Here is a 15,956-nt window from a genome sequence, read left to right as displayed (position 1 = left end):
GGGGTTAGGTAGCTAGCTTTTTCGGGCTTTCTCAGCGGCTCTGGCGGCCATTCTGTTCGGACCATGGTACCCGAGACCCGGCGACTGGTATCCTAAGAGGGTGTTATTATTAGATTTGGGTTGCTGTGCATTGAGAGGCCCGAGATCGCAAGCGTCGTCGTGTCATGCTGGAGTCGGTACTGGATGGCGGCCATTCTAGTAGACGATGGGTACTTTGAATTCCTCGGTAAAGACTGGCTGGCTCCGATGCCCCCCAGCTTGGCTCAAAGCTTAGAATTTCCTTCAGTCAACGTTACAAAAGCCGGCCTGCTTTTTCTTTTGGCGGACGAGGCGGATGAGAAAAATGACGAGTATCATGCAGGCAAGAAAAGGCCAATAGTGGGCCTGACTTGCATATACAGACTGCTCGACGATCCGTCTCGCCAGGATGATGGAGGGCAGCAGCGAACTGGAGCGATGGGCCATTTGGTGGACAAGAAGCCCAAGCAACAGGCCATCCTAAGAGGGGCCCGGAAACTCTGCTTGTGGTGGTGTTGTGTTGGTGCAGGCGATCAGTCCACAAAGATGTGTCTCACTTCTTGTGTGAGCCAACCGGCCAATTCAAGCCTGTGACCCATGCTGTGTCCAAGCGAGGTGAAAGAGGCATATGCCAACTCCGAGCACGTACTTGGCACCGGGTGGCCTGAATTCTCGCAAGAACCAAAGGGTCGGATCAAATCGAAATATACACAAGTGGACGAAAAAATGGCGATGGCAGTAACCTCAGGGTATTCTCGGGATCTTGGCCCCGGCTCGCAACGGGCCAGCGAGGTCAAAGCCTGATGCTAAGATGTATCACGCCCAGACAGAAAAAGGCTGGCTTCCTAGATGGTAATTGATGGAAGCAGTAGCATGTCCTCTGCATCTGCCACCCACCCTTTACTCCGGCAACACGGGTACCTCATACGTTGTACAGAGTCACGAGCACCCATCCTACTCTGGTACCTAGGTACCAAGTATGTATCCATCCAACCGGCCGGCACGGCCTAGAGCAGCCGAGAGACTAAGAAAAGTTCAGGTGGCTGGCTGAGAAGAGAGGGAAGAAAGGAACCCAGTCAGGTCGCAGGAGCAAGTATCGCCGTCGTTATTGGTGGCGAAGAGACCGAGGGCGGAGGACGGCCGCTGTCGGGGTTGTCGATGGCGGCGGGTCGGGAGTCGGGAGGGGAGAGGCTGCGAAGTGCAGGTCGTACGATGTGTGAAGTATCATCTATTAGTAGATGTAATTGCTGTAAATGGCGAGCGGCGGATATCAAGGAATTGCCCAAGCTCTGCTGCTACGAGAGCACATGAAGATTCAAGAGGAGAAAACCCGGTTTGCCTCTATTATTTACAGATTTGGTGCGGTGTATCGCTTCGCTTCGGACGCCTTACGAGCGGGCAGGCGCTGCCCTTCGGTGCCCTGATGGCCAAGTGTAAGTTGCCTGTCAAGTGCACTTGCCAATACCGAAACATCGCGTCAATCTGCCGATACCATGGGGCTGCTGCAGGGCAGGTGCACTGACAGGAAGGCAAACCCGGGCTTATAAAGACTGGAGGCAATAGGTAGGTACCTATAGGTACTACTTACCGGCAGCATGGACGTCAGTGTGCAAAATACCTCAAGATATGCTGAACCACTTGAGTCTTTAATTGCCTTTTGAAGACGCAGATGGCGTTTTGAGAATTGAAGTCATCCGCATAGGTAGCTCGCGCGCAGCACGCAATACCCGGCAGTAACAACTCGGACCACTGCAGACACCACGAAAGCACGACACCACCGCCCGCTCGGTACATATTACCCATCTCTGTGGCACCGCGCCACTCAGGGTACAGGTAAGGTGCTGAGGCTGTGAAGAGGTAAGGTAAGCCAGGTAGGTAGTATTTAGTACTGTAGGCATCTCAAAGAAGCAAGTCGGCCACCAAGGCCCGCGCGGTCATTCGTCCGGCCATTGTACGGGCCGCTGTCAAGGGCCGCACCGAGTTCCTGGTTACTACAAGTACCTTGGGTCTTGTATTTTTATTCAGGTGAGATCCTTGTTTCAGAGTAAGGAGGTGCCTCTTGGTGGCTCACTCGCTCTCGGCTCGTGCGTCTTTTCTCTCGCTCTCGCGCTCGATACTGGTTTCATCCATTGTGATTTCAACACGCCCCCTCTAGACGGCCGGATCGCCACGCCCAACACCATCCCATCACCTCAGAAGTCACAATCAATCGCCCTTCACCGAGGTGCACTAGCGGCATCGACTCGCGCCTAGCATTTCTGCCAAGGATCCCCCTGGTCGTATCATTAGTTCGGAACTGGGCAACTGGGGTTGCTTCACAAGCTGCATGTGCTGTGTTGGTGCGCTTTCTCTCTCCCGCCCTCCTCTCTCTTTTTTCTTCTTGTGCCGCCACTCGCACAAGAGCTGGGAGGAGAGAAAAATTTTCACCAGTCGAGATCCTGTTGCGTTGTTTCCTGAATCGACCTGCACTAGTAGGCACCTATGCAATTCCGTGGTATCTTGTTGGCTGCAACGTCCGCCTCAGATGCGAAGCACCATAAGTATGTATGTATACCGTTGTCATAAAGTAAGGTACATGTAAGATATGCCATCGGCTCGCCTCGCTCTTCTTGTTGTATCGGACTTCTTCCTTCCTTTCCTTTCATGTACGTCTTCTCATTTCTTTTCTTTTCCCTCCGTTTGCTGCTATTACTAGTCCATGCTCGTCCCTCCCCAATAGATCGTCGTCTCTCCGAGACCTTTGTCTTAAAAGACCCTCGTCCTCTGTGAAGCCGGACAAACACATCCCGAGTCTCCTGGCTTGGCTTGTACGACCGCCTGTACCACTACCTACTTAGACTCTTGTGATTCTCTCCTGAAGCCAGAGACAGACAGAGCTTCAAGACATGCGTGCCCACTGACAGCTGGCAATTGCATCACAGGGCTCGATCCCTGCCCTCTCAATCTCACTCCCGGGCCCCCCCAAGATTTCAGGCCCACTATCCAATCGGGAGCGAGAACCGGATCTCAGACGCTTGTCTCTCGACAGCTCTGATATCCACACCCTTCAAATCTCTTGCGGGTCGGAATCATGCCATGTATTAGTATGTACTCTGTAGAGGACCCAGGTAATAGGTACCGTCTTCTCTCCTGGTGATATTCTTCCTGCTACCTTACCTACCTTACTGGTTGGATCTCATGCTATCGCTTCAGCATGACAAAACCCTCAAAGGTACCACTGCTGCCGGGATGGTACAGGCTGTGTTGGGCTCATTCAGCAGCATGTGCGAGTACCGCTTGTAGTCCTGACCCCGTACCGAGACGGTAGGGATGCACGATGTGTGCTACCTGACGGTACTAATGAGTGTACTAATGCACCTCTTCGTTAGCCAACGAGCAGCACTGGGCAGCTGCTACTGCTCGCTACTGGACCTGTACTTCACGCTCCGATCTCCTTCGGACTCTCTCCCGGAGACTCTCCCTTCTCCTCTCTCTTCCCGTCCCTCTTGTTATAGGGCAGGGTGTAGGGGTCCACGGTACGGGATACCTGCCTTATGTCATTGTGCGTTAGCTGGGAAGGACCTACCTTACCTTACCTTACCTTGCCTTACCTTACCCCCAGCGGATGTATATATGCAGCCGGCCCCATTGTCCCTGCTGTAGAAAATCTTCCGTATAGGAGCAACCCAAGAAACACCTGCCTTCCGTACCTTCTCCGTCTGCCTCCTCAACCTTCACCTCTCCGACACTTGTTCATCTTCTTCATCTCCTTCACAGCTCCTTGTCAGAGCTCTTCGCCGTCTCAAACCCCTCATCTTCTTGATCGACCACTTTTTGATCTCCCTTTTTTGCACTTCTCCAGCCCATATTTATCCGCTTCGACACGCACATCGGGCCCGGCAATGGATCCATTGTCAGTCCCCGTCCCGCCTTCTTCTGACGCTGCCGCCATGTCCGAGTCCGACTCTTTCGCCATCCCTGAGCTCAACGACTCGGAGTACTTTACGGAAGTACTGCGCCTGCCTCCGGGCAAGTCTGAGGCGGAGGCTGATCAAGAGCTGGTCGCCAGAGCAAACGCCGCTGGCATCGCCGCCACTCTGCCGTCTGTTGCCAGCAAAAGACATCCGGCCAGCAGCTGTTCGGTCTCGTCGTTTGGGACCCAGCAAGACCGCACCTTTTCAAATGCGTCCAACGGGTCAGCCAGCAGTGCCTTGACTCCTCACTCTTCCATCTTTGGCCCCTCGAGCTCCCTCTTCGATACCGGCTCTGGGACAAGAGGTGTTTCGGCTGCGAGTCTTACGTTTTCCCACTACGAACGACTTATTGCCTCTGTGGACTCTGGTAACCCACAGCATCAAGTTCCCAGGCCTCCACCCACGCCCATTGCCAACGGTAGCTCTGCCCAGAGCGTTGTGAGCGTTGCATCAAAGAAGAGCCATCGTGCAAACCTGCGAGATCGCTTGCGTTGGAAAAAGAAAACTGTGGCGTCAGTGGAAGTCAAGATGTAAGCCCCTCCAATTCCATATATAAGTCTTGCTTCAGGTCAGGGAGCCTTATCATTACCTTGATTTCTTCAATATGGCGTTGGGATGAGCTGACACCCTTTTGTGAACGCTCGTACAGACCGTGCATTAGCTGCCAGAAGCCCTTTGGAGCAGAATCCAATGCTTTGCACAAGCTCCAGTGTGGACATATGCATTGCGTCGAGTGCATACGAGACATGGTGAATCAAGCCGTTCAGAATGAATCCCAGATGCCACCACGCTGTTGCTCTCAGCCCCTAGCAGCACCCCTTGTTAGGACAATCCTGAGCCAGGACGCCCAGGTGACATTCCTGCTGGCGGTCCTCAAGCTCAACACGCCAGTCGAAGAACGAGTGTTTTGCCCTGATCCAGCCTGTGGTCACTTCATTCCGTCTAACGATGCCCACGACGCCAAACATCCGTTCGACCTTACCTGCTTCAAATGCAATGGCCGTGTGTGCGCCATATGCAAAGGCGCTGCCCACGCCGTGGGTGAGAATTGCCCACAGGACTGGGAGCTGGCGGTGTTGAAAAAGAAGCAGCAGCAGCAGCATGATAGGGCATGTTGGAAGCGATGCTACGAATGCAGGGCGCTGGTCGAGATGACCGTGGAATCTCCCTACATGACCTGCCGATGCAAAGCTCGCTTCTGCTCTGTCTGCGCCGCCATATGGGATTCTACGACTGGATGCCCCAATCTCTGCAGCTTTGAAGAGGAGCTGAAGCGCCGCCGACAGACGGAGGAGACGGCTTCCAGCGAGGCTGAAGAGCAGATACGCGCCAACTCGTCAATTCAGCAACTTGGCCAGGAACAGCAAGAAGAGCTCGGCCGTTTCCTGGAATATAAGTCACAAGGCAAAGACGCCTTGCAGACGCGCCACCTGATACAAGAGGCCGCCGTGGAAGAAAAATACGACTGCCAAGAGGAGAAACTCCGCGAAAGACACGAGAGGGCTTGGGCTCAGCAAGAAGACCGTCACGTCGCCGCCGAGATGGCGCTGCTTGAAACGCTACAGCAGGATGAACTGAATATACATCTGCGACTCAAGCATATGGAGGCTTACTGCAACGGCGTTGGGCGGAACCCCAACTCGACGGCCCCCGTCAGGGTCGTCACTGAGCGAGATCTGAAAGAGTTGGGTCAGCAGTACTACCTTCGAGATGGCATGGATCGCACACGCGAGTCCAAGATCAATCTCATGCGGGAGCGGCAGGCCGTGAAGATGGAGGAGCTTCGGGCCAAGCAAGAGGAAGAATATGCGCTATTCACGGAGGCGAGACAAGAGGCGCTGGACCGGCTAGAAGCCCAGTTTGTCCAGGAAGAGTCTCAGTTCAATGCCATTTTCGCGTCACGCCAATCACAGCTGCAGTCTCGATGGGTCCTCGCCATTGAGGTCTTGTGCAAGGAGCTCGAGGAGCAGAACCCTGGCCAGATTTATCGCCGCATTGCCACACCGAGATGGCCCGATGAAAGGACCCTAGATGTCCTCAACTGAAACCGACCGGAGGCGGTGGACACTGGAACATCACTATAGAGCAGGCGGGCTCGCTCAGGAGCGGCTTTGCGTACACCTCGATGACAGCCTTGATGTTTTATACACGCCAGGATGGCCTCGTCGCATCTTGTTTCCTTTCGTCTCAATTCTCTTCTTTTCTCTTGTTTGCCAACTGAGATGTGGCCATCACCTGGGCTCTTTTATTCCATTTGTCTATCTCCTTCCTTTCCTTTGTCCTACTCCTGTCTCTTTTCCTTTGTTTTTTCTCTACCTTTTTTTCTCTTCTGTGAGTGCTGCTGGCAATCGGCAGATCATAACGATATTATTATTTAGAGCATGGGCACTTCTAATGTCTTTTTTTTTTCCCCCTATTCGCATCACACCAATCGCCAGTCAACACCAAGACGGTGTAACTGACGGCTGATTTCCTCATACCCTCCTTTTAATCCTTTTTCTCTCCTGTTACTTCCTTCATGATAGTGTCATTAGCAGCGTATAAGCGTTCAAGCATGCTTCAGGTTTAAAAGACAGACAGCCAGAAGGCAAGCAAACAGACATTTTTGTATATATTATCTCTATATTCTCCGCATTTCTGCGCGTCAGACGGAGTTCACTTTTGATCTTGCCTGTCATCGGTGCCTGGCGGAAGGCCAGTGGATTCTTACTATGATACCAACCAAAAGGGCGTGGGTTCACAAAGGGGTGCTGCTCGAGGATTCTCTTTTGTGTTGTGTCGAAGTGGAGGATTGAGCTGCTTCCCCAGCTGGCCTGGAGGCTCTTGTCACACGCAGCACCAGGGTTGCTATAATAGCTAACATAATGTGAACACCACTTATCTAAAAGATACCTAGCCATTCGGCATATGACATCTCAGCTTTTCGAGAACAGTGCGGCTGGTGCAGCAGTGAGCAAAGGCTGGGTCAGGGTCTTAGAGACCAGTCAAGTGAAAAGGGGAGGTCGGGTCAGAGCAAGAGTCTGGACCTCGAGCCCATCGGACCAACGGTACAGCCAAGCCTGCACGCGACGCAAATGACATACAATACTCTGGGTTCCCGGTTCTTGGATTTCATGTTGCAGATCTCGGTCGATGCCTGGCCTAGCTAGTACTGAGCGGGAGAGACATGCACCAGGCTACGGATCCGGTTCAGCTGGCTCCCCGCCACTTGGATCTTCCCCCCTGAGCATAGGCGCCGGAGCCAGTTCCGAGGCAAGTTCCCGTCCCAAGGGGTGTAGACATACCATCGGCCCAGGGTGATTTGCCAAACCGGAGTAACATGCTGGTGTCAAGCTCTTCCGCTGCGACATGATGCTAGGATGTCTCTTACCCGGGTACCTTGTGTTTCCTTAGGTATTTGCCCGTACAGCGGGGATTAAAGGAGGCTCGACAACCGGGTTGACGGATATTGCGGGCATTAGATGCTACCTCTGATCCGAATACACGTCATTCGTTTGGCTGCTTTCTGAGACAAGCAGAGTTGACTTTTTTTTGATGCCTGGATTCCGGTTTCCGCGCGCGACGTGAAAACTGGTATGACTGTGATATGTTTCAAAAGAGGTGCTGAATGGAGTCATGTGTGTGTGTGTGCCCGATGGCGCTTAGACGTACTGGCCAAGACACAGCAAGATGATCCGTTTGACTCTCCTCTGTACTGGTGTAAGAGTCATGCAGACCGTCTCGAGGAACAATTGCCTTCTCCCGCGACCTCTTGGCTGTTCCCGGAGGAAAGATAAAGGCGAATGCCGAGCGTTGATGACAGGGAGGAAAGACACCAAAGCACACACCTGGGTGGAAAGATGCCGCGAACTGAGAGACAAGACACCCTTTCCTCTTCCTTCAAGTGGCGTATCTGGTGTCTCATACTCATCATACGAAGTCAATAAGCCGCCGTGGAGCATTGGGTATCAGCACTTGCATTCGATCCCATGCTGTTTTCCGCGGCATCCAGGTTTCCGGTACCGTGTCTCCTTTGCGATGAAGGCCGGAGCAGAAGGAGCGAGAAATGAAAAAAGCAAAGAAACGCAAAGACGGCTAGTACCCCTGACAACCGAGAGTACCGCAGTTCAGCCTCGGTCACAACAGATATGTTCCGAAGGCAGCATATGACTGCATGAGCATCTGCACAATGGCCCCGTCTCATTTCTCGCTTTGGGAGCTCAGCTCGACACGGTGTGTAGCCTCCGCAGATGGTAGATCTGCGGTCTATCTGTTATCACTGCTGTACTCGGTACTTCGTAGAGAGTATTCGCAGTCGTCAAGCGTGACACACATGTCACTGGAATCACGCGATCAACGACATGGTGTCTGTGTTACCGACGTCGAAGCCGCGAGTAGGCCGGTCTCCTTGTCCGGAGAAGATTCAAGAATCAAGATCGGCGATTTGGCATCTCGCCAGAGGAGCGGCCGACGAGACGGTGCGCCGTTCGGATATTGCCTATGCGTCGTATCAGTCGACGCGATGCTGCTGCAATCATACGGGGAGTAGTATTAGCATTGAGCGTCTCAGCCTCTGTCTCACTTTGAGAGTCCTTCTGTAATATCCTTCACAACATAACCAAGCCAGAAGTCACGGACAAAGTGCTGTATGCAAGTGTTTGACACAGGGGAGTGGAGATGGCGCAGAGGCGCATGTTGGTGACCCCGGTCAAGAGCTGACAAGGTTTGGCACACAGATGGACAAGACGAGATGGCAGCTGGCGCTAGAGCAATGCGGCTCCGTAGATCCGGAACGCGGCTATTCTAATTCTCCGACATCGAACATCTGGCCAAAACGGCAAAGTGTCTGGTTGGGGCTTTGCTTATCGCACGTGACCTTATCGCTCGTGAGCCCCCCACAACGCGGCGCACCGAACTGGGTCTCGCAAGCAGGAAAAAACCCTGCCGAATAGCACAAAATTGCAGCCGAAGGAAAAAATACGCCCTCTTCGCTACCCACACGGTCTACCGCGACTTCTACCTTCTCTCCGCCCTCACCTTCTTGCAAACCTTCCACAGTCAAGGACACGCATCATTCACAATGGAATCCAGCAGCAAGGCTCCCGTTAAGCTCGTCAAGGTGACCCGAGTGCTCGGCCGAACCGGTACGATGAGACTTCCTCTCGCTCTCTCGCCATGATATTCTCCCTCTCTGCCGGTCTGTTGCCATCACCGCTGCTGCAATTGTCGTCGCCGTTCTCGCCGAACTATTGGGTCGGAGAAAAAAGGAAGAAAACAATGATGTTTCGATATTCGAATGGGAAAAGAGGGCAAGGAAGACTCGGCTCGACAGCGCGGCAAATTGCAAGCATACTGGTGCACGGTGGCCTACAGATCGGTTGAGGGGACATATTAGGGCAGCGATACGGAATCGAATCATGGAAAGCTAACGGAAGAATGCAGGCTCTCGTGGTGGTGTCACCCAGGTCCGCGTCGAGTTCATGGACGACCAGACTCGTTCCATCATCCGAAACGTCAAGGGTCCCGGTATGTCGAGTCCTACAGTCGAGAAGTTGGGTGGTAATTCGTTGGCTAACTGGCTTGCTTAGTCCGTGAGGACGACATCCTCTGCCTGCTCGAGTCCGAACGCGAGGCCAGGCGTCTGCGATAAGCGTTGGAAGGCTGGAGTGGTGGAAAACAAAGCGGATGGTAGAGTCTCTCAATGGCGTGAACGGGTACGGGTTTTTCTTTCGGGTGTGTTCCATCTGGGCATTTACGGCCTCTCTTGCGACGACGGCATGAAACGATGGTGTCAAGCAGCGACAACCGGCAGGGCTTCATCCTATTAGTCGGAAATACCTAGGCTCATTCTCATAAAAAGGAGATACAAGGCGTCTTTTTTCTTTGGGTCCAGGCACGGGATAAGTCCGAATTTCATTTCTCAAGTGCCGCTCTGTGAACTGCCAATATCTGGCTTAGACTGACACGACTCATCACTGGGCCTCCCCCCATTGGGCTGAAAGCTGCTTGAGAACTGCATTAGCAGAATCCACATACGTGGATGGTTGTGTTTGTCACTTGATATCCTTCTTCCCAAACGACGTTCTGACGACATCTTGTGGTGCTTGGGCTGACACACGTCCGTTAAAAATCGATGAGATCCCAAGTCGCATAGGATGCCGAGCATGGCTACCTGCTCGACTCTGTTACCCTTTGCATAAATAAGCATGTGATGCTACCAGAAATGTGCCTGATATCGATCGGTGACAGCTCCCTGCTACTCCTGCAACTGGTGGCGTTCTGGCGGCGTTCGCACGAGGAGGATGATGGGCTTGAAACCATCAACACCATTGCAAATACGATAGTCCCGGAGTGCCAGCTGAGGCTACGGTAGACGGAGCAGTGCTAGGTTGCCTGAGCGGCCAGTAGACTCGAACACCGGTCTCAGGGCTTGCTTTGTAATTGATCCTGTGAGCGCTCGTAATTCTATGAATCGCGCCGTAGTTGAGAGAGACCGGACACTTTAGTGGCGCCTTCGTTTCATCTCTCGGGCGCTGCTGAGATATCGGCGTATAGATTGAGGCCGGGGAGGGAAGATGGCGATGATACTGGTAGTTGCAACTTATAATGGCGTTAACCGCAAAGAAGCTGCGTCTCTGGCGGGTTACCTGGTGGAGAAGCCCGAAGCTGAAGTTGTTTTAGATCGATTTGTGATGGGTTAGTAGGGCCTTGGGCTGCCCTCCGGATGGATGCCTCGCTGTTGTGCCATCTTCGGTCCATCCATGTGCTGGACCTCCCACGTTTTTCGCGGGCACGAGCTACGGACCGCCTGGCTGGATATATGGCTGATCAGCGTCTGACGCCTGGCGCCTGTCTAATAGGTAGTAAGGTAGGCAGAGTGCAAACATTGGACCTGGGCGGCTTCTGCCCGGTCTGGTCGTTCTCTGGTAGGCTCCCCCACAGCAGCCACGCACATGTGAAGAGGCACCACTAGTCTAGATTTATAAGGTGAACAGAGCTCACCGAATACCACTGCCGAGCGCGAGCAGCTGCTGCGGTGTCGACACCTTTGATACGGACCTCTTTTCCTTTTGAATGGTGAACTCCAATCTAGAGGGGTAAAGCGCCAGAAAAAAAGTAGATACTTGGCTTCTTACAGAGGAAAGAAGAAAAAGATAAAAGAAAAGAGAAAGAAATCCGAGTAGTGACAGCAGTCTTCCCTTCATGCCTCCAGACGTGGAAGAGACGGGAAGTCGATGTGAAAGTGAGCTTCACCTTATGCAGCAAGCAGAGCCGAGTCCCTTCTCTAGCGGCAATCCTTCTGGCGACCTGCAGGCTTGAGGTGTACGCCGTCCTGGCAAGGGTACTGAGGCGGTACTAAAGCATCACCCAGCCGCAGCGTCCGAGGGCCCTGGAGACTGCGGCCGGCACGAGACGGTACTACTGTAGTGCCATCTCCAGCGTGCTGCCTCTGTGCTCTGCCAGTACCCTGCAAGTACAGCCGCCAGGCATCGCCTCGCTCAGCGAGACCAAGCCGCCAACGACCCCCGGAAGAGCCACTGAAAGCCAAAACGTGCCGCCGAAGACCACCCCCATACTAATCCGCTCTCCCCATTTTCCATCAATCCCCATCTCCATTCTTTCATCCCCATCCCCATCTCTTATCCCCCCATCCATATCCATCGCCATCGCCATTATCCGCATCGATTCACAGCCTCCTGCTCTCCCCATTATATTTTACAGTCTCTCAACCCGCAACAGCAATTGCACTATTCAGAGCCTTGGCAGCAGTCTCGGATCCCTTCGTTCTTCAGCACAACTTTTCGCGGTCTGTCCAGCCGTATCGTTGCTGATTGGCTTGTGCCACTGCTGCCCTCTTCTTTCAGTCTCCGGCCCCTCACCCTGTTGGCCTGCCCTTCTCTTCTCTTTTCCTGTCCTTTCCTTTCCTTCCTTTTTCCCTTTCCCTTGTCCTGTTTCCCTCTTCTTTTCGTCTCCGGTGACGGCGAACCAAGAGGCGGCATCTGTCAATGCTTTTCTGAGCTGATTGAAGCTCTGATAAACGACGCTTTCTTTGCTGTACAGAGCAAGGAAAAGCAGACGGTAGAGCTCCAACCGCGGCCTGCGGAGCTCATCAAGTCGCAAGAACATCCCACATCGTCCTCGAGGCAGCTTAGGAACCACAAGGGGCTCATATCCTTTCCTCTTTTCTTCGTCTCCGGTGAGTTTCCTGCCCCCCTGCCTCCCTCCTCAGCCACAATGTTGGTTCGTCGTATTAGTAGCTCGTTCCATTCCTTGTGGTTCCTGCATCTCACTGACCCGTATCCACATCCTAGCACGACACCCCAATCGCCGCGGCGCACCTCTTTTTTTCCCTCGCGAATCAGCGGGCGCTACGGAGTACGGAGAACGAAGCTCTAGGATTCGTCATCGTCCGCTGTCCAATCTCTCCCTCGCCAGTCACATACGAGGCGCCGAGCCCTCTCAAAGTCGGAATCGCACACAATGTCCGACTTTCGCTCTCCCATCGACACTTCTGTGCCGTCACTGTCGCTGCAGATGCCGCAGACGACGACGCAGCAGCACAGGCGGGACTATTCAGGATCGATCACGCTGGATGACCCTACGCTGGGTCGTCCAGCTTCCGGCGATGCTGCGGCGCAAGACGGCGCCGCGGCCGACAGAGGCCTCAGCGAGAGCATAGCGGCGCTTCACTTGGGGACGGTTGCAGACGAGCCCAGCCCTCCACCTCCAACCGATCCAGCTGTCTTGAAGCTGGTTGGTGAGGTGCTAGCATCAGAGGTACGACGGGGTCTTCCTAGCTCAATCTACGCGCGTCCTCTCCCCGTGCTAACCTCACGCTCAACAGCAAGGCATTCCCTCGTTGCTACATCGTCTGAAGCAGAGCATAGCTTCTGCAAAGGTACGTCCACCTATCTCGCATCGAGATTAGGCACTCTCGTGCATGATAACCGGCTGCACATCATTCAATGCTAGCTGCAGCCCTAGCACCGTGTGGCTGAGACATCGAGAAGCAGGAAAGAAGCTGACATCTGATTAGGAGTTCGGCACCTTTCTCAAAAAACGAGCCGGCCTAGAAGAGGACAGCGCTCAGACGCTCAAGAAGCTGGCGCGCGCCACCCAGGATAACATACGACGACCCGAACACCGCGGAGGCACCTTTGTCAACGTCTACGAGGAGATGGTACACATTCACGAGCGCATGGCTGATAACGGCATCCAATTCGCGGCCACACTCCTCCAAATGAACGAAGAGCTCCTCGAGGCAGCCGGGACTGCCGAGCGCAACCGCAAGGTCTGGAAGTCCAACGGCCTGGCCGCTGAGCAAAAGGTCGTCGATCTCGAGGCGGCCATGCGCAAGAGCAAGGCGAAATACGACTCTCTCGCTGAAGAGTACGATCGCGCCAGGACGGGCGAAAGCAGGCCAGGCGGCGGCAAGGTCCTGGGCGCATTCAAGGCACACAAGTCGGCCGCCCAACAAGAGGAGGAGCTCCTGAAGAAGGTCCAGGCGGCAGATCAGACCTATCACAGCGCCGTCACCACCCTGCAGACCGAAAAGGCCCAGCTCGAGACGACGACCCGCCCCGAGATTGTCAAGTCGCTGCAAGAGGCTATCCGTGAGATTGATGCCGCCGTCGGCCTGCAGATGCAAAGATTTGGTAAGTAAAGGCGCGGCACAATATCGTACCTCGGGGGGTCTTTGCAGATCTGGATGATACTAACAGAGGGCACCTTGAATAGCTCTGAACAACGAAAATCTATTGCTCGGGAATGGCCTTGTCATCAGCCCCTTTAGAAACTCTGCTACCATCGGCCCCAACCAGCCCCGAAGCATGCGATATGCCATTGCATCCATCAACATTGACAAGGATCTTGATGAGTTCGTCGCAGGATATCATTCCAAGGTTCAGCCGAACCCGGGCGAGGTCAAGTACGAACGCAATCCGGTGCGTCTTCAACAACAGCCTCCCATTAACTCGTTGCCAAGCCTCTTATACTGATGCCCATTGGTCTTTAGGTACTCGGTCCTCAGCCAAGCTCCATGAGTCACTCAGCTCTGCCCTCTGCACCTCATGCGTCTAAGCCTTCCGTCAGTCAGGCTCCTCAGGGCGGATACCAACAAAGCCCACAATCGTATTCGGTGAACTCGAGGACAAGTGGTGGCAATAATCTTCCCAGCCCGTCGGCGGGCGCCCCAGCTTCTCAGGGACCCCCGGGATCCATGGCACAAGGGGCTGCTGCTCCTCCCGCCAGTGCCGAGCCTCTCAAGTCGTTGCATCAGCCCAACCACAGCCGAAGCTTCAGTCAGGGCAACATGCTCAACTCTCCCATGAGCCCTCAAAACCAGCCATACGGTGGGGGCCCCCGATTTCCCAGCGGCGGCTCTACCACTACCGGCCCGCCCCAGCTCGGGGCGCTTCCGTTCCAAGATCACGACGGTCCGTCAGCCAAGAGCGCTTCACCTCCTCCTCAGCTGGGACTTCCGTACCAGCCTCCCGGGCCAAGCGCTCCACCGGCATACAGCGCCCCCAACCACGGCCCCCCAGCTCTGGGTGCCTCCACAGGCTCCAAGCCCGTCTTTGGTGTCCACCTTGGTCGCCTTTATGAGCGGGACGGCCTTGCTGTGCCCATGGTCGTGTATCAGTGTATCCAGGCCGTCGACCTGTTTGGTCTTGGGGTAGAAGGAATCTATCGCCAGTCTGGTTCATTGAACCACATCAACAGACTTAAAGCCATGTTCGATTCAGGTAGTTATCCACATCCATTTTCGCCGCTACCAGATTCAGCGGACCGGTATATGCTAACAGATGCCCTCTCATGCAGAATCTCAGTCGGCAGCCCTGGATTTCAGAAACCCGGAGAACTTCTTTCACGACGTCAACAGTGTTACGGGCCTGTTGAAACAGTTCTTCCGTGACCTGCCCGACCCCTTGTTCACCTCGGAACACCACAGCAGCTTCATAAACGCAGCAAGTAAGTTACGATCCATCATCACTCATGTCCTATCCAGAACATTTGTTCCCTGCATGTATTCGGAGCCCAGCATGGATACTAACCGCGCACCTGCAGAGCACGAGGATGAGATTGTTCGACGAGACTCGCTCCATGCCATCATCAACAGCCTGCCCGATCCCAACTACGCCACCCTGCGTGCCCTAATGCTGCATTTGCACCGTGTCATCGACAACTCTCACATCAACCGCATGAACTCTCACAACTTGGCTGTCATCCTCGGACCCACCCTCATGGGCACTGACCCAAGCACTGCCATTACAGACGCCGGTTGGCAGATCAAGGTCATTGACACCATCTTGGTCAACACTTACCAGATCTTTGATGAGGATTAATTCAGTGGCTTGCTTTGCTCTTCTGTAAGGAAATCTTTCCTATTCTCAAAATCCCTCTCTTGCATGGCGTTGTCTGCTTGTCCTCCATTTCTTGACTCGTCGGATTTTCTTCAATTTTTTCCTCGCAAATCTCAATATTTGGCCGGTCGCGCTTTTTTTCGCATTTGTCTCCATTTCTCAAAGACGTGTTGATACATACAATCCATTTCCTTTGCCATACTTTCCTCCCCTTTGTCCAACATAATGTCATGGTCGTCTGGTTCGGCGCCCATCTTTCTTCCATCTGTTGGGCTCCCTGTATTGTTCATAGCTTGAGGGGCTCAAATGGCCATTTACTACCGACGATCAACGATGGCTTGCCGGCTAGTAAGACCACCACCACATGTGTCGTGATTTCTTCTCTGCCACGGGTTGGCGTGGACGGAACTGGTTGATGGGATGGCTGGTATGAAATAAGCTAGGATAACTTCACAGTATGTATTCAATAGAACGTTGTCCCCGTGTTCTCTTGTTTCTGTCCTCCAGTGACACTCGAGGCTTTGGAGATGTAAAGATGACTTGCAAAAATATATTGATAATCCATAGTCATGTGAATCAGCAGAGGTATCCTACAATAACAAGGGGAATTGAACCAAGAGGAATAAACCCGCTCCAGGCCTTG

At 53.7% G+C, this 15,956-nt stretch overlaps 3 protein-coding genes across 3 annotated transcripts; all 3 read left to right on the top strand.

Annotated features, from left to right (window-relative positions):
* Nucleotides 1–3,947: 3,947 nt before the first annotated feature.
* On the top strand, nt 3,948–6,016 carry BBK36DRAFT_1137022 (hypothetical protein; the record flags this gene model as incomplete). The annotated part of the gene is made up of 2 exons (XM_024893129.1): nt 3,948–4,501; nt 4,621–6,016. The coding sequence occupies 2 exons, from the start codon at nt 3,948–3,950 to the stop codon at nt 6,014–6,016; spliced, it is 1,950 nt and encodes a 649-aa protein (XP_024753673.1).
* A 2,888-nt stretch (nt 6,017–8,904) lies between these two features.
* On the top strand, nt 8,905–9,809 carry BBK36DRAFT_167506 (ribosomal protein S28e; the record flags this gene model as incomplete). Its single annotated transcript, XM_024897789.1, has 3 exons — nt 8,905–9,094; nt 9,393–9,476; nt 9,539–9,809. Coding segments are annotated over exons 1-3 (204 nt in total), but the record flags the coding sequence as incomplete, so codon positions are not given.
* Nucleotides 9,810–12,798: 2,989 nt separating this feature from the next.
* Nucleotides 12,799–15,295, top strand: BBK36DRAFT_1108466 (RhoGAP protein; the record flags this gene model as incomplete). Its single annotated transcript, XM_024889368.1, has 6 exons — nt 12,799–12,849; nt 12,988–13,606; nt 13,689–13,894; nt 13,966–14,695; nt 14,772–14,921; nt 15,018–15,295. Coding segments are annotated over 6 exons (2,034 nt in total), but the record flags the coding sequence as incomplete, so codon positions are not given.
* Nucleotides 15,296–15,956: the final 661 nt, after the last annotated feature.

The sequence above is a fragment of the Trichoderma citrinoviride genome (genome assembly GCF_003025115.1).
Source record: "Trichoderma citrinoviride strain TUCIM 6016 unplaced genomic scaffold BBK36scaffold_1, whole genome shotgun sequence".
Taxonomy (NCBI): domain Eukaryota; kingdom Fungi; phylum Ascomycota; class Sordariomycetes; order Hypocreales; family Hypocreaceae; genus Trichoderma; species Trichoderma citrinoviride.
Note: the sequence above shows the minus strand (reverse complement) of the source record. Positions and strands in the feature narration are given on the sequence as shown.